This window comes from Acipenser ruthenus, chromosome 22 (assembly GCF_902713425.1).
Source record: "Acipenser ruthenus chromosome 22, fAciRut3.2 maternal haplotype, whole genome shotgun sequence".
Lineage (NCBI taxonomy): Eukaryota > Metazoa > Chordata > Actinopteri > Acipenseriformes > Acipenseridae > Acipenser > Acipenser ruthenus.
Window position 1 is genome coordinate 22,102,736 of NC_081210.1, and position 18,286 is coordinate 22,121,021.

Below are 18,286 nucleotides of genomic sequence, written 5' to 3' on the forward strand. Positions count from 1 at the left end.
TATATATTATATTTTTTTTTTGGTGAAAATGTTTAACCTTTTTAATTCTGGTCTTTCTCCATTTACTGCTAGCAATTAATTACAGTGCATGTGAACAAACTGTTGTATAAATCATATAGCAAAAATAATCCAAGGTTGTTCTAAGTCTGAAGGCAAAATGGTTGGAACAGATTGCACTAGAATCACATCCAACATAGAGATGAGCCCCAGGGCTTATGTGTTGAATTGAAATTATAGAAATATATTTAAAACAAAAATGTACTCAAGTAAATGTATAATTTTTACTCTTAACTAATTGCATTGCCTTGTATTCCACTTTGGAATATCATAATAATGAAAAGCAATAAAACAATTCTAAAATATACTTCAATGAGGGTGAGTAAAAAAGTGTCACCTCTAAAATGAGCTTCCTTACAATCAGTGCACTTTTGACAGAGCCTAGTCAGCCTCCTGACAGCACACCGTGAACGCACTGATCCAAACCAGATATAATACTGTAGCTTGTTCCGCACAGGAGATCTTTCGAGGGGAGATCAGCCAGTACAGTGACAGAGGTCCAAGGCAGATAAGACTAACTCACTTGACTTAATCCCTGATTGAGTCTGGGCATTTTCAAGACAAGAATTCTTGATTTTTTAAAAAAAATAATTTAAATAATACATCTAGTTAGGAACAGTCTGTGGAGTTCCAGAGTGGCTCATCTATTGTGCATGTGGAGTGCAGGGTGTGTTTTAAATCCTTCTCTTGCTGTGTTTTATGGGAAACTGTATGGAGTGCTTGTAGCAGGATAGCATCAGGAATGAGAGACTCAGAGACAAGAAGCTGTAGTTAAAGCGCTATTGTGCATGTTTAATAAAATAAAAGATTCAAACAAAACAATACTGCATAAACACTGTTGTCAGGCTGGGCATTCACCTCCACACACAACACCGCGCACCGCGCACACCGCACACTGCACACAGTTTAAAATCACCTACTCCCTTCACCAAAGAATTTCCCCTTCCTTACATACATGTGGCCACTCCCCAATTAGCACTCAGTTACCTAATTGTGGAATGGCCACACCTGTGACTGTAGGGCAGGAACAGATTTAACCCCATCCCTGCCAAGCTTACATTCCCAAACACACTATATTTACAGCAGCAGGACTTCTGCCCTGCCACAGTCCTGCATTGGCCTTTAGAGACGGCTAACCTTGGACTGATCGCCTCACTGTGCCACATCATTCACTGCTTAGGTTTGTGATTGAAAAGAGAAGTCTTAATCATAAGTACAGCATATCCTAATCACAATTTGATAGGGCCGCCTCTGATTTTATCACAGCTCTAGGCACCTCGTCATGCTATAGCATGAACAAGCCTGGGGGATGTCTTTTACCACTCATCTCAACATAGGACTTCCAACTGCTCAATACTTATCTTTTCTGCAAATCAACCCAGCATTGCTTGAACGGATTTAGAATGGGAGACATTCTGAGCTAAAGGCCAAGAACCTTGGTTTTCCCACCCCTGTAATCAAGATTTTAATCATTTACTGCAAACAGTGATCCGCCAGTTAGCTACTTCAGACTTTTTATTCTGCAAATGGAGAAACTTGCCTAGTCGCTTGTACTGTGAAAAGGTGTCAATTTTCTATGGCCCAATGACTGTTTACAATATTGTCTTGAAACAGGGCAGAGTAAGAGTTTGGGGGAAATGGGAATGTGACCCAGTTTGAATGGTAAATTAGCCCAGTCACCATCAATGACCCTCACCTGTGGAGAGCGTAATCTGAATAATTGAATAATCAGTCTATGCACCACTACCAATGTAATGGTACTGAAGTAATATCTGAAGTGTTTTTAGTTTGTGTATGCAGCATAATCAGTACAGTGAAATGTCAACAGAAGAACACCTTTATCTTAAACGAGTAAAAATCCAGTCTTCCTCCTATGAATATTCCAGGCCATTGTGGTGAAAACAGACCATCGTTTTTAAATGTGTCAATATTCAGGCAAATTGTCAAATTGAAATGAGGCATAGAGGACAAAGGAAAAATACTGAAGAAAAAAATAAATCCAGTTGTATTCCTGTATCATTATTGTTGTATACCTGTGGACCACGTTCTGCTTCAGCTTCTATATACAGTATATTATATTAAATGCATAGAGTATATGTTATATGTTATCGTGTCACACATCAAATCACAAAGCCTTTTACTCCTACGTGTCAACAGTGCAGGTTGCTGAAACCGTGGCTAAACTACAACACAAATCTTAAATTAAACTTCTTGCTGCTTTAAAACAAAAGCTAAACAGCAAAGAATATTCAGCCTTTAACTTCAAGTTATCAGCCGACCTCCTTATGATGTAAAGTATATCAGTATATGCGCCTGGTGCCACAGATGTCTGGAGCATTTTTCACAAGACAAATGACAACCAACCACAAACTGCACCATTTATATTTTCACCCCTTTTTATTACCCCTGCACTAGGATTATTGTCTGCACCCTCCTACTGTATACACAGCAATCAAATTCACAGCAGTATTGATATATAGAGATTTTAATTTTGGTTGAAAATATTACAGTATACAAGATTTTGTTTTTTTAACATTAAAGATTTTAATACAAGTGAAAAATACAGCATTTAAATAAATAATTCCTAGTTCTCTCTCTCTATATATATGTATTTATTTATACAAATATGTTTACTAATACTGGATATGGCAGCTCAACATAGTCCTTTATAAATATGATGTATATCATGTCCATGTTGCAAACAATCTGGTTATGATGTCCTGTTATGTTGTATGGATGTTTACAGGCTTCTAATGAGAAATATACTTCCTGAGCCATTTCTGGGATCTGAGCCGAAACCAAACTGGTAACGGATAAGAGCTGAAAGGATGAAATGACTTTTCTACCCTGCTTTTACATCTGACCACGGTCAATACCAATCTACAACCTGGTTATATCTATGGAGCTCATAAGAAGCTCTTATTCTGCCAGCACAATTCCTTTTGGATAAAAAAAAGGATGGAAATCATGTCTATAATACAGCTGTGAATGACACAGAAACACATTTGGATGAGCGGTTCATTGAGGAGATATTACAGACATGTTCTTGAACAATGGTGTCAAGCTATTTATGTATTATAATATTCTACTACTTTAAAAGTAGCCAGACTTGTGTATAACTCGTGTTTGTGAGAGGCCTCTGGGAACTTAAAGAAAGTAGACCCACAGAAGACCTTTACACAGTTCCCCCTATTGATAGTAAAAGCATCTTAATTACCTTCAAGAAACATATGTATGTGTTCAGACACAATTAAAAAAACAACCCAAAAAATAATGAATTTGTTAAGACCCACTTGTACAAACACACCCACACATCAGGAAAAGACAGATCACATGAGAAAAACGTGCATGTTTGTGAATACATTAAAAAGAAGATTGCTATTGTTTTGCTGAAGTTGCAAAAATAAATAAATACATAAATAAGATAATATTTTGGCACATCAGGTAATTCATTAATTAGAGTGCCGATTTGTATAGATTGCACGAGACATTACAGAAAGTGAGTTTTCAGAGTGTTTTGTATTCTTTATTGGAGATAGCAATGGGAGTGCTGTAGGGACATAATCTGTAACGGTCGTGTATCACACAGTACTGCACGTTACACAAGACATGTCTTATACAATATGGCAATTTGGGCAAAAATTTTAAAAAAGCACATGGACGAATGTTCCTAAAAACAAACGATGGCAAAAAGTGTTGAATATGAGGACTGAATTAGGAGCTCTGAATGCTGATGACAGGCACAATTCAGTCATCTGATGGATTTTCATGGTAATAGGAGGGGGGAGTACGTTTGCTGTAAAATCCTTTGATAAAATCTGCAGTTGTATTATTGTGTCACTATGTGCTGCTGTTGTGCATAATTACAATGTAGGGCCCTACTTTATTTTTTTTTAAGAAGTTTATACAATTATATTCAAATTATTTGAAAAATAAGAACGTCCCTCTTAAAATTAATTGAAAACTGGTTTCATGAACAACAAACTTCATTTAGTTAATGAAAATGGACTTTGGAAAAAAAAAAAAAAAACAACACAAAATTACTTAATCTAGTCCTTAAAGTTTACTGACCAAAGTCTGTAATTTCCATACATTTACCCAGTAATGTAATATTTGCCCTGTAACTGAAAACGTTTCAGGAAGGGGATTGGATTTTACCACTACTTACAACTTACAATAGTGTTATAGTATCCCATAGGATTGGATTTATAGTCCCTTTTCATTGATTACTGGATAGTAGGGGTCTTGGTTTGGCTTGATTGAGAATAGGTCCCTTGCTTGGTCCACAGTACAGAACCTCCTCAATAAAATCCTCCATTATCTTAATGAAGCTGCTAAGCATTTGTAAGCTTCTTTGAATACAGACAGCATTTCATTTCCTCACAGCAGTTTGTCTTGAAGCTTGGTCCATTGAGAACCAAAAGTTTTTGTAAGGCTTAATAAACCTCTCCCTGTTTTTGACACTTTTGACACGTAAAAGCACTCTCCTCGCTTGTTTCACTTGATCTCATCCGCATTTATTTGAGTTTTTTCCTCAAGGTTTTTTCGTGTTCCTCCCGAGTTTGTCGCTGAGCTGCTGAATGAGTTCTGCTAGTTCCCCCGTCGCCTGGGACTTCTCCTCCAGAAGCTCGTAGCGCAGGCTGGAGATGTCTTGTTTAATCTCCTTGAGCTCACCTGAAATTCAAGAGCACAATGAGTTCAGCAGGAAAATATTCCTGGTGGAGGAAACTGAAAGCTGGGGCCCAAAAAAGAACTGTGATTTAAGTGCAAGTCGTGACATTCTTCTATCATGATCGTTAAAGAGGAATTCATATCATCTTCAGGCTCCAAACTTAAAGGGATAGAGAGTGGAAGTAATAGGGAGCTAGTGCAGTGTTTCTTCAGCCAAACCAAGGTACAACTCTTGACTGCACACTATGCTGGCCAATTGAAAGCAACATAAAAGGAAGCTGTCGTCTACCAAGTTTTACCATATATTATTAGACTTTCTTTTTTCTGTTGATTTTAATTTGATAATAGAGCATAGCTCAGAGCCCAATGTGTCATTACCTCTTATTTTGTAAAGTTTCATAAAGTAGAAGACAACTTCGTTTAGATAAGCTTTTGCTTCAGGGTACAATTTGGCCAATTACTTTGGTAAGGAAATAATAATAATGATACAGACTTGGTAAGAAACATTTTAAGGGCAGGAGGGAGTCTGTTAATTAACATGAGTTCTTTGTTTCTAGTTCACAAAGTCATCATTAATTTGTTTTGCTTTCAGGAAATTTGACCACTGACTCATAGTGACTCTACACTGCCCTCCAACAAGTAGCGGAACAGATGCTGAACCACTGGGATTACCCCAGTCACCCGTTACTCACTGACTATCTTGGTATCCCTCAATAGATAACCGGCTATCTTCAAATACACCAGGAGCCATTTTAGAAGAGCAATAACATCCTTTTATAAGTGCAATAACATGAGTTGTATCTGTGCAATCCACACCTTCTTGAAAAATATAATGGGAAGACGTCCTCGATTGAAGCAGGGTTATGAGTTTTAGGGTGGTGGTTTAGATAAGTAAAACTCCTGACAAATGTGTATTTCTGTATTAGTAAGGTTACAAGCACACTTACACTAGACCTAGTCATGCCCCTGGTACAAGCTAACATTTACCTTCATTGACTTCATCATTCTCTTTGTCCACCTGAGCCTTCAGTACATAGCGTTTGATGAGCCTCTTCATTATTTTCTGTCGCGAAGGAAAGAGGAGTGTAAAAAGTTACCGACAAGCCCAAATCTGCTGGTAAAGAGCCGCAGTTTCCATGTTATTTTGAAACTGATATGACTGCTTGAACCCCACCTCACAGTAATGTTTGTCAAGCTTCCATACAGCATAGTGTACTAGAGTAAAATGTAAAAAAATCTTTTGCTAATTGAAATCTATTTAAGCGCGTCCTCTATAATGACTTGCAGGCTTTCATTTCAATAACCCTTTTAAAAAAAAAAAAAAGCATAAAATATAAAAATCGACCCATGTTACTAACCTGATACCGGGTTGGATTCTTGATGGGTTTTCTTATGCCAGAGCCATCTGTAGTCCGAGTGTTAGATCTGTAACGATCTGGCTGAATATGAAAACAGCACGCACACAGTTTATTAGGATTGACTTTTTATTTTTTTTATCCGTCACACCAGACTTTATTTCTAATACTGTTTTAATGAAGTGACAGCCAGATAGGATTTAAAATAAAAAAAAAAGAGTGGTCAAATGATTGAACTGTGCTTGGTCATGTTGACATGGGGCCTTAGTGGGCTTTTATCAGACAGTACTGTAGATGCCGGCTGGTACGTCAGAGCAATCAATCAGCGCAAGTGCCATAACTCCAGTCGCAGACAACTACCACATGGTAGAGCCTCATCGGCAGCCACTATCGCTTAAATAATGCACCTAGCCTATGTGTTGTTATTAATTCCATACAGAATCACAAACTCTTGAGACTAAATCCATTTTTGTATTGGAAATGGAAAATGGACGAGTAGGCCCCTGCTTGTAAACACGATTAATTCTCTTTTTCTAAAGTACAGTCTCTGTGGTAGAAGGGACACATGAAAGTTTTAAATTGGAAAGTTTATATATTGATCGATGCTTTGAGGTCCATAATCCCTGACGATACAGGCTGTATTGTGATGCCCCTTACTGGATTTGATACACTGAAATATCAAGTACAGTATACCAGTACTAACTTTTATCTGGGAGTTGAGCATGCTCATTTCCACTTCACTGTCACACCTCTTGGCCTTGGCCTTGCAGAGCCAGATGAGGCAGGACTTGGTGCGCAGGATGAGATAGTAGAACGATTTGGGGCTGGGCATCAGATTGAAGGGAGCAGGTAACGTCCTGCCCTCATCGTAGTAGGACAGCCAGAGCTTGGCACGAGCAAACTTCCACTCGACATCGGCGTCTTCCTGTGGAAAAGGGGGAATGGTAAAATAGAGATAGAACAGAGAGCCAACATGTTTCCATCAGAACCATTAGAGCTCTTCAGAGATCACAATGCTTTTAGAACATACTAAGCTGGTAATGAAAAGGGAAAATTGTTTAAACTTACAGTAAATGGGCTATTTGGCTTACCTCTATCTCCTGATAGGAGTTATTGATCATAGCAATCAGCATGTTGAGCAGCACCACCACCATAGTTACATTGTAGACACCATACAGCACATAACCGATGTTCTCTATGAACTTGTGGTCGTACTTTAGAACAACAGAAATCACTTCGGACAAGCCAAAGATGGACCAGAATAAAGTTTTAAAACTTTCTTCAACGCTGTAATAAAAAAGAGAAAAAGAAAAACAACAAAAAATGTAACTAAAATAAAATGAAAACATTATAATTATATGGTATATATATTATTTGAAATCCCATTATATACTGTAAAGCCATAAAAATTTGCGACCAAAATATTTGGCGAATCACACGTTTGCGTTTTTTTTCATATGCGAAAAACGCATATATATATATATATATATATATATATATATATATATATATATATATATATATATATATAGTTTGAGAAAAAGGAAAATTGCTGTGTACCAAAATGATCAATAAGAAAAAAGAAAAAAGAGAAAAGGATATTTCAGGCACTTAAAAAGGTAGAATAACTGATTACTAATGGGAACATACACTGTATATTTTTCATTAAAAGTAATGTAACTGAAAGTGGATTCTATTAACAAGTTCAAGTACATTCAGACAGTACTGTACCTGGCTACAACCACAAGCTGTCAATAAATATGGCCACCACTGTATACTGTCAAGCCACTAGAGGCTTACTTTGTTGAAATACAAATTCACAGATAAAAGAATAATCATATTATTCGGTGACACATTCCCAAGAGGTCCCTTTCATGAGGTAACGTCCTCAGAAAGCACCACTGTGTTCAGTTTATGACTCATCTCTTTTGTTCCAGTTTGTATAAAGAACTGCTCATAGAAACGGCTTCAATCACAGACAAGCTGCCGGATATGAATAGATGATCAGAACACTGCTTCATGCTTTGGCAAGTCTGCAAAATATTAAAACATTAATTGCTGGTTTCCCATCAGCGGGTTTATCCTGGAATATTAATCCCAAATTAAATCAAAGCTAAAAGCACAGGGATGTATTTTTAATATGAAGCCCTGCTGCCCACCTGCCCAAATGATGTGCTATGAGTGTTTGCCTTGGAACTAAATTAAGATACTTTACTATAATTCTAGATGCTTGTACAGTTGAAAATGAAACTAAATACTGATTTGTACTTTAAATCTCTTTTTTTTAACTGTCTGGGAGTTGTCTGGAAGTTGTGCTATGTGGGGTTACATTTATGAGCTAATGTTAGGGTTCATATTAATGTTAGGGTTGAGATTAATGTTAGGGTTGAGATTAATGTTAGGGTTGAGATTAATGTTAGGGGTTCAAATTAATTTTAGTGGTTCAGATTAATGTTAGGGTTCAGATTAATGTTAGGGTTCAGATTAATGCTAGGGTTCAGATTAATGCTAGGGTTCAGACTAATGATAGGGTTCAGATTAATGTTAGGGTTAAGATTAATGTTAGGGTTCAGACTAATGATAGGGTTAAGATTAATGATAGAGTTCAGATTAATGATAGGGTTCAGATTAATGATAGGGTTCAGATTAATGATAGAGTTCAGATTAATGATAGGGTTCAGATTAATGGTAGGGTTCAGATTAATGTTAGGGTTCAGATTAATGATAGGGTTCAGATTAATGATAGGGTTCAGATTAATGCTAGGGTTCAGATTAATGATAGGGTTCAGATTAATGATAGGGTTCAGATTAATGATAGGGTTCAGATTAATGTTAGGGTTCAGATTAATGTTAGGGTTCAGATTAATGATAGGGTTCAGATTAATGATAGGGTTCAGATTAATGTTAGGATTCAGATTAATGATAGGGTTCAGATTAATGATAGGGTACAGATTAATGCTAGGGTTCAGATTAATGTTACAGTACGCAAACTCCTTCACCTGTTGTCAATAAAATAAATACAGTGCGCAACTTCAGAACTGTTTCCATCCCACAGTATGCTAATTATATTTTTTTCCACTGGTATCTTTGCTTTTTCGTTTATTATTAGTTTAGTATTAGTTAGTAAATAGGGCGTGACACTTTGGGAAAAACCATACGCAGTCATGTCAGCTTTCCTCCCGCAATTCTGGAAAAATTACCGCCGCTTAGTAAATGAGGCCCATGTTTCAGAACCATGTAGTAAGTCATTATCTGCAACAAATTAAGGGCAATATTGTGAACAAAGTCAAATAATTGTTTTCAAAGATGAATATATCTATATATCTATATATAGATATCGGCAACTTTTGGTATGTATTTTTAATTATATTTGCATTAATACCCTTTGAAAAATAGAAAAAAAGTCATACTCCATTTTTTTTTTAATAAAAAGAAAAAGTATCACTGGACTATTGGGAATCAAATGATACACAGGCACAATACCACCCTCTGCTGGTAGATATGTGACTGTTCAACGATTCCAATTTCCAGAGTATTTAGTAAATTAATGTGTTCTGGGCTTAATTCCTGCACCCTACACTGCTTCAGCTGGCACATTTCTCAAAAGAAGTGTATCGTATCAAAGGAACGTTACAAGTTTTGTACCAGTTTTAATTTTACTATCACAGAAAGTGAGCACATTTGCATTGAGAAACGTGTCCAGTCCCTGCTGTGACTCACGTAGTGAAGGCAGGGTTATATTTCGCTCCGAGATAGTAGGAGTAGAGGTTGAACATCCCGATCATGAAAGCCACGAACACCATGATGAAGATGACCATGAACTTGAAGATGTCCTTAACCGTCCTGCCCAGGGAGATCTGCAGCGGGCCGAAGCTCTCGTTAGCGGGCAGGATGTAGGCGATGCGCGAGAAGCTCAGCACCACCGCAACAGCGTACAATCCCTCCGAGATGATCTGGGGGTCTGAAGGGAGCCACTTGATCCTGGCTGAAACGCACAGGAACAATGTGAAGAACAATCACATAGCATGCACGTTGTGTTTAATTAAGAAAACAGATTTGAAAGAAGAACTAAAACACCAATATGATCTAGCAATACTATTGTGGATGCAGCTGCAGGAAACCCTGGGGACATTGGAGATGTTGTTTGACAGCTTGACCACAAGATGGCACTGTTGACAAAGGTTTTAGGCCAACAAATAATGAGCAGATGCTTTCCACTGTATTGTTTCAGGGCATTCCCAGATTTGAACACTGTTGGTTTCTAATAAAATATAATCTGATGTTATCAACAATTCAAAGTTTATGTATACAAAATACATTGCTTTTGTCAAGCTTATTTTTCACCTAATTTATGTTGTTACTTTAATATACATTCCCTTCGTAATTCTCTCTTACACAGATGTGTATAGCTTTGCAGTTGATCTACAGAAACATGCTTAACTGTAACAATATTGTGTCACACAGCACAGCCCTGCCTGTTACAGTACTTGATATTCTAAGTTGTGATTGCCACTCACTGTACTTGATGCTGTTTTGTTGAAGGAAGCCATCATTGGAAGATCAATGGTTATAACTAAGTGACTGGCAACACCTGCTTTTAAATGCATTTAAATCTGGGTTTGGAATCTGCACAGCTCCCAGGATGCCCCCGAAACGAGATTGTTCACCTCATATGTTTTCCTATTGCTATAATTTTAAATTATTAACATATAATGTTACAGTAAAAAGCCAGAATGGTAAACATGCTAGAAATAGTCCATGCTGTGTTTAATTCAAATAACAGGATGAGACTGCGACAGGCAAACCCTTAGAAGGTTACACTAACGCTGCAGCCGCTGTGGTATTGGAAAGTGCTGCATGAAAATCACAGTGCTAGCTCTCACCGTACGTGAAGTATGCAACCTCTGCAGGCAGAGTGACGTTGCTGATGTCAGGGTTCTTCACGTAGTTATCCACATACAGCTGAGCCTCAGAGGCTTTCAGAAAGGCCATTAGCCTGGCAGTGAAGGAGGCCACGAAGATGGAGAGCATGCCAAAGTCCAACACGTTCCAGAGGTGCATGACATACTCCCGGGGCCCCTCCGCCCAGATCTCCTTACACTCTGACCAGATCATCCCTGCAGAGGGAAGGGCAGCACATGGGTATCTCCCACGCCTCACACACCAGGAATCAGCCTCCGAATCACTGCTGGACCTGCCGTTGATTCTCACCATTCAGACAAGACAGCCCCAGTGAATCGGAGGCATTCACTTAGCAGTAAATGCACTGAAGACACTTATCATTGTATGTATTAAGTTTCTTTTGGCACTATTGCTTTCCGAATTGTCATTATTTTTCACTTTTTTTAAGTAAGGAAAAACACATCTAATAAAGTTACTGGAATTAGACTTTTAACTTTTTTTTATTGGTGTAACACTAAGTTTGACTTACTACATTGTAACAGCAATTATACAGATTGTATTTATGTAGTTACAATGGAACAGCTATTTGTATTTATTGTGTAATTACAATTTTAGAGACATTTAAAGCATTCTGATGAAGAACTACATATAGTATGCAGACTTTGACATATCCATTTCTGAACCCACAACCCTCCGGTCAAGAGTCCAGAGCCCTAACCACTACTCCACACTGCTGCCCGGTTTTAGAACCAGATTCACAATCTTTGCTAAAATTAAACATATATGCTTTTTCATCTCAATGATTCACATTAAGTAAAGTGTCACCTTTTTTTTTTTACTTTTAGAAAACAAAATTGTGCCAATAACGTAAAAAAGTTAGAATATCAAGAAAATTTTTGATCTCAGTGATGCTGTTATCATTCAAATGGGCCTATTAATACATTTTTGTACTAAATCCCCCATATTCATGATCAGTCAGTACTTTTATATTTTAAATCCCTAAGATGAGCATAGTAATAAAGCCTGCTTTCAGCTCGCTCCGATTACAATTCAAAGTCAGCAATTACAAGGCTTTAGTACAGGGGCTCATTTCTTAGAAACACTGCTGTGTCTGAAAGTTATTTCCAGTCAAGGTTCCAGTAGCAATCACAGTGCCTCTGGAAACCAAAAAAGCAGGATTTGGAATTAGAATGACCTTGTAATGTATGGTTCTTTGCATCTGATTAGAATCAGTCGATTGAATGGGACGTTAGCAAGGAAAATCATCCCATAGGAATGGGCCAGTAGGTACCTACTAGCCTCCCAACAGGTAGAGTAGGTCCGGATCAAGAGCTTTAATGGACGTCGGATGTAGTAGCCGCTAGAGGGCGCTAAACAAGCAGTGTTGAAATAATAGTAAAAATGACTTCAATAGTAACACAGTTAGGTTTAGGGATAGAGGGTAGATTTAGGGGTTAGGAGGCTAATAGGTACCTACTGGCCCATTCCTATGGGATGATTTTGCCTGATAACGTCCAATTGAATCGACTGATTCTAATCAGATCAGATGCTCTTTTAGACAAAAAGGTTGGAGAGCTATGCCTTATTCTACATGGTTGTGTGAAAAGGGTATTTGTCATTAAAGAATATCAGAAAATCTAAATTAAGATTTGTAGCAACACAAAAAGAAAACCCTTTGTATTCCACTTCAGAAAGCATTCCCATGAGAATACAACGGCCATCCATTTCAGAAAACCATACTCACCTAACACCCAGTTCATGATCAGCATCTCAGTCCAGGAGAACTGTGTGGTCTTCACTCGGAAGATCTGTCTGGGGTGGTCAGTGATGGTTTCATTGGGCAGGTTCTTCACTCCTTCAAACCGGTCCGAAGCATTGATAACTAACAGCCCCAGGAAGATGGTGAAGGAAACAGCATGGGCGACAAACTTCATAAATGGGCTTCGCAGGATTTGTCCCAACTGGAAAGAAATCATTTTCAATTATTTGATGACTATTTGGTTTTGTGAAAGTGTGTTCTTCAATTTATACCTTAAGCAGCCAATGATTGTGGCTGATAATAATAAAAAAGGTGCTATTTTATAGGAAGGCTAATGGAGCACTCATGAATGCAAAATAAATGACATTTATTTTATCCCTGTATGCCAACACTATATTGAGATTTATATGTGCAGCATTTGTTGGAAAGCCTTAGTGTGTAGCGTCACAATTAAAGCTTTCACTTAAGTGGACTAGTCAGCCTTGACAGATAAGGAAAAATGAGATGGCATGTGCCAGAATGATAAATATGAATTAAACAGCCATGCTTATAATTATTACCTTCTAGTTCATTTTGAGGATGATGTCAGGCAACTGTTATTTACAGGCTTGGCATCAATTATTTGATTATCGTGTGGTTCAACATGGGAGCTGCTAACATGTGAATGAATAGTTGTGAAGGACTGTTTAAAGGCACACGCATCTCACGTGTTAAGCTCTGTAGTGAGCGCAGCCCTGCACTCTCCAAGTTTCTGGTATGGTTTTTTGTTTGGTGTAGAAATGCACAAGAAACCGTAGCGGTGAAACTATAAGAAACAACACTGAAAAACAGTTCTATTTATTTTGTCATCAACCAAAATGCTTAAAGTTTCTGATGATTAATCTCTGAATTTATGACAGTGTGGATACATGGATAGCCTATCATAACTTTTGGGCACCTGTATCTTGCCTATTACATCTGCTGTTATTTCAGATATGATGCCCCAATCTTTTATAGATGATATTTTTTGCTTGTCTCACATTTACACGGGTTGATCTTTGGATCCTGGTAATATGGTACCACAGTGGCACTTGTACTTTTCAGAAACAGGAGAGCGTGTTAGTGTCGGTATCAGTGCTTTCAGGCCAACCCTCCAATCAGAATCTTGGCAGCAGACAATAAGCAGGCAGCCATTTTATTCTAAGGACAATCTCCATAATACTGTGGGCAAACCTGCCACTCGTTTAATCCTTCAGTTCTAGCTGTAGTGCAGATATTTACAAGGCAATTATTATATACTCCTACTTCCTGGGAGTAAGAAGAAACCTGCAGCGTTAATTAGAAAAGGTAGGGAAGTAATTATTAGTCTATTCATTTGACACTGATTGAAAGCTGTTAATATTCATTAGAGAGGCTCTTCATTTCAGAGTGTCAGAATACAAACCAGTCCCCCTCCAGCAATAAAATGCATTTAAGATGCATGTCAACACCCACAACCACAAATATTATAAAACGTATCACTAAGTGCTCTGAAAGATGCATTAGCTGTGCTGCGGGAAACTGTGCTGCTGCCTCACTAGGGGGCGGTCTCAATCTACGTCAAAAACTATGAAACCAATTGTCACATGAACTTGTGGACATTAGAAACAGCAGGGGTGTTAAGACTGATCTGGCTAATTTAAGACACACAGGGCTGGATTCAGAAAGCTTCCAGGCAGGCGTGTTTTATTTGAACCTTATTTCAGTAAGAATATCAATCTTTTAATTGTATTCAGCCTTACCCTTATATTACTTTATTTGTTTGTTGTTTACTGAAAGATGCAGCAGCATGTCGATATGATAACAATGAATACCTGGATGGTTTAAATATACATGCTCACAAAGAAAAATGCAAAGGAAAGGTGTTCATGTCATATGCTCTTGTAAAGGGATCTTCTCCATGAAGATGCATGCCAATATGAGCTTGCATTCCCCTTCTTAGTCATAATCATGGACCAGGGACCTCCTGGTTACAAGCCCTTTTCTTTAACCACTGGACCACACAGCCTACTATAAGCACTGGTTAATACTGGCACTATAATTTTATGAATAGCACCATAAATAAGGTCATTAAAATAAGGGCACAAATCCAGTCCACTGAGTATAAGGGTTAGATGCAATGCTTTGGTTTTTTTTTCCCTTCTGTATTAGCGAATCCCGCAGGAGAAAAGTTAGCAAATGTTGTTGCTTCAATACAGTATGAACACAAGCCTCTGTCTAAATCTCCAGAGCATGTTTGAGTGCAGTGAAGAGTGCAGTTGAGATAATAAAGGGGATTCATTTAGAGCAGCTATTATAGGCTCTGCTTCTTTTCAGATTTCTGTCTAGGTTGTATTAAAGTATAACAGGCAATGCTGGAGGCTTTACACGTGCCACCACTCTCTATATAACACTCCTGTGCAACCACTATGACCACTTTGGGGCTCATCAGTCAAATAGCTATCCTGATTCATGGGTTAAGCACAATAATCATATCCTTTACACACAAACACAGAACAAATAAATGTGTAGCATGTATTTGGTTTAATGTCTAACATTCATTTATACCTATCCTTCAAGTGCTAATACCTCTAGTATTAACAGCATTATCCCTGTAATATAGTCCAGAAGTACCCTATTCTGAAGAGCTTCACCCCCCTTGGACTTTTCCACATTTTGTAGTGTTACAAACTGGAATTAAAATTGATTTAATTGGGATTTTTACCATTTGATTTACACAACATACTTAACACTTTGAAGGTGCAAAATGTTTTTTATTGTGACACAAAAGTTAATTAAACAAAAAAAAGACATTTGTTGGTTGCATAAGTATTCACCCCCCTGAGTCTATACTTGGTAGAAGCACCTTTGGCAGCAATTACAGCTGTGAGTCTTTTTGGGTTAGTCTCTACCAGCTTTGCACATCTGGATCCTGCAATTTTTGCCCATTCTTCTTGGCAAAATTACTCAAGCTCTGTCAAGTTGGATGGGGACCGTTGGTGAACAGCAATTTTCAAGTCTTGCCACAGATTCTCAATCGGATTGAGGTCTGGGCTTTGACTGGGCCATTCTAAAACATTCAGGTTCTTGTTTTTAAACCACTCCAGTGTAGCTTTGGCTGAGTGTTTAGGGTCATTGTCCTGCTGGAAGGTGAACCTCTGCCCCATTCCCAGGTCTCTTGCAGACTGAAACAGGTTTTCCTCTAGAATTTCCCTGTATTTGGCTCCATCCATCTTGCCCTCAATCCTGACCAGTTTCCCAGTCCCTGCAGATGAAAAGCATCCCCATAACATGATGCTGCCACCACCATGCTTCACTGTGGGGATGGTGTTGGCTTTGCGCCACACATAGCGTTTTGCGTCTAAGGCCAAAAAGTTCAATTTTGGTCTCATCAGACCAGAGAACCTTTTTCTACATGTTTGCTGTGTCTCCCACATGCTTTTTGGCAAAATCCAAACGAGATTTGATATGTTTTTTTTTGCAGCAATGGCTTTCTTCACACCACTCTTCCATAAAGCCCAGCTTTGTGGAGCATCCGGGTTATAGTTGTCCCATGGACGGTTTCTCCCATCTCAGCTGTGGATCTCTCCAGCTCCTTCAGAGTTACCATTGGCCTCTTGGTTGCTTCTCTGACTAATGCCCTCCTTACCTGGTCATTGAGTTTTGGTGGACAGCCTTCTCTAGGCAGAGTCGCGGTTGTACCATATTCTTTCCATTTTCTAATAATGGATTTAATGGTGTTCTGGGCAATGTTCAAAGTTTGGGATTTTTTTTATAACCCAACCCTGATTGGTGCTTCTCCAGGACTTTATCCCAGACTTGTTTTGATAGCTCCTTGGTCTTCATGATGCTGTTTGTTTAGATATGCTCTCTAACAAACTCTGGGGCCTTCCAGAAACAGGTGTATTTAATCTGAGATCATGTGACACTTTAATTGCACACTTCAACTAATTATGTGACTTCTGAAGGCAATTGGTTGCACCAGAGCTTATTTAGGGGTGTCACAGCAAAGGGGGTGAATACTTATGCAATCAAGACTTTTCAGTTTTTTATTTGTAAATAATTTTGAAAAATATGTAGATTTTTTTTCCCCACTTCAACATTATGGACTATTTTGTGTAGATCAGTGACAAAAAATCCTAATTAAATCCATTTTAATTCCAGGTTGTAACACTACAAAATGTGCAAGAGTCCAAGGGGGGTGAATACTTATGCAAGGCACTGTATATATATTGCCTGTAATATATTATATGAAATTCAACTTTGAAAGAAAGTTTCGTGGTTAAAAGAGATTTTTTTATATATATACTGTTGCATCATAATCCATGTCAGAATGTAATTAAGTTGTAGTTTATATTGGCAAAATAATGTTCTATTCATATTGAAAATGAATAATAATACTTATAATAATAGTAGTTAGAAACCTCAGAACTTGAATCAGGAAGCCTATTGCAAAATGAACTTGCAAGTCTGGATTCTAGTGCTTAATTAATATGTAGTCACGCTACTCTTTGTTGAGCTGTACGTTTCCATACAGTGCTATAAAAAATGAACAATGATATACAGTATGTATGCACCTGAAGGAGCCTGTACCTTGCTGCAGGGCATGATCCAGTATGCGATGGCGAGGAATGGGAGCCCAATGGTGACTCCAAGCACTGTCAAGCACTTCACTCCCATGGACTGCTGCCTTAAGCCAGAGAGGTTCTCATACCATATAGTGAGCAGCTGTTGCTGGCAGTTAGGATGGGCAACAAACTGAAACAAAGAAAGCAATTATAACAAGCTAAAACAATACCCTTTGCAATACAAACCAGAAGGGTCCATTGACTTGAAAGATTTTTTTTTAGACATTTGTTAAATATATGAAAGGCTGGTAGCACAGTGCATGAATAGACATGTAATTGCATTGTAATAACATGTTATTTACCAATGAGGCCTGGTTTTACTTGGTAACTACTGTGTAACACACTAGGCAATGGCATGGTTGAACCAATGGTACCGACTTATTACTCAGCTCTTCATTCATTATCAAGCTCTTATGACAACAAACACATATAGTTTTCTGTAGTTACAAATTAAAAAAAAAAACTGTAAAACCCTTTTTTTGGGTGATCTTTATTTTAGCTACTTTCACGAATATAAACGATGCTTAAGTGTGTTTTTTTTTAGGTATTTAATGGCAGTGATTGTGGTACAAGCTGAATTGAATGCCACATTTTTATTGTATCCAAATGCTCACAGAACGTAGCTAACACAGCACAAGGCTGAAAGTGAAAGCACCACATCACTTTATAAATGTTTAAATAAATCAAAACCAAGTTTATTCCCCCCCAAAAAACAGCGAAGAGGTTATTAATAGTATGTAGAACACTGGAAATATATCACAGTGTCACGTGTTACAAATACAAAATGTTAATTCGAAACACAGTAAATGCATTATATACTGCAGTAGCTTTTGTAGCTCTGGAGGTCAAAAGCAAACCACAAAAACACCAAGGCATTAGAAGAAAACATTAATACATTGAAGTATAACCCCATACAT

General features: G+C 37.9%; 1 protein-coding gene across 1 annotated transcript in view; it reads right to left on the reverse strand.

The window, feature by feature from the left end:
- Positions 1-2,534: 2,534 nt before the first annotated feature.
- The window catches only part of LOC131699450 (short transient receptor potential channel 7-like), a 32,329-nt gene continuing 16,577 nt past the window's right edge, over positions 2,535-18,286 (reverse strand). Inside the window, exons 4-12 of the mRNA XM_058996149.1 lie at positions 17,335-17,499; positions 12,730-12,946; positions 10,967-11,200; positions 9,804-10,068; positions 7,175-7,370; positions 6,787-7,008; positions 6,087-6,167; positions 5,716-5,791; positions 2,535-4,731 (exon numbers count right to left, since the gene is read on the reverse strand). Of these exons, the coding sequence (XP_058852132.1) occupies positions 4,592-4,731; positions 5,716-5,791; positions 6,087-6,167; positions 6,787-7,008; positions 7,175-7,370; positions 9,804-10,068; positions 10,967-11,200; positions 12,730-12,946; positions 17,335-17,499 (1,596 nt within the window). The 3' untranslated portion in view covers positions 2,535-4,591. The remainder of the gene's footprint in view (positions 4,732-5,715; positions 5,792-6,086; positions 6,168-6,786; positions 7,009-7,174; positions 7,371-9,803; positions 10,069-10,966; positions 11,201-12,729; positions 12,947-17,334; positions 17,500-18,286) is intronic.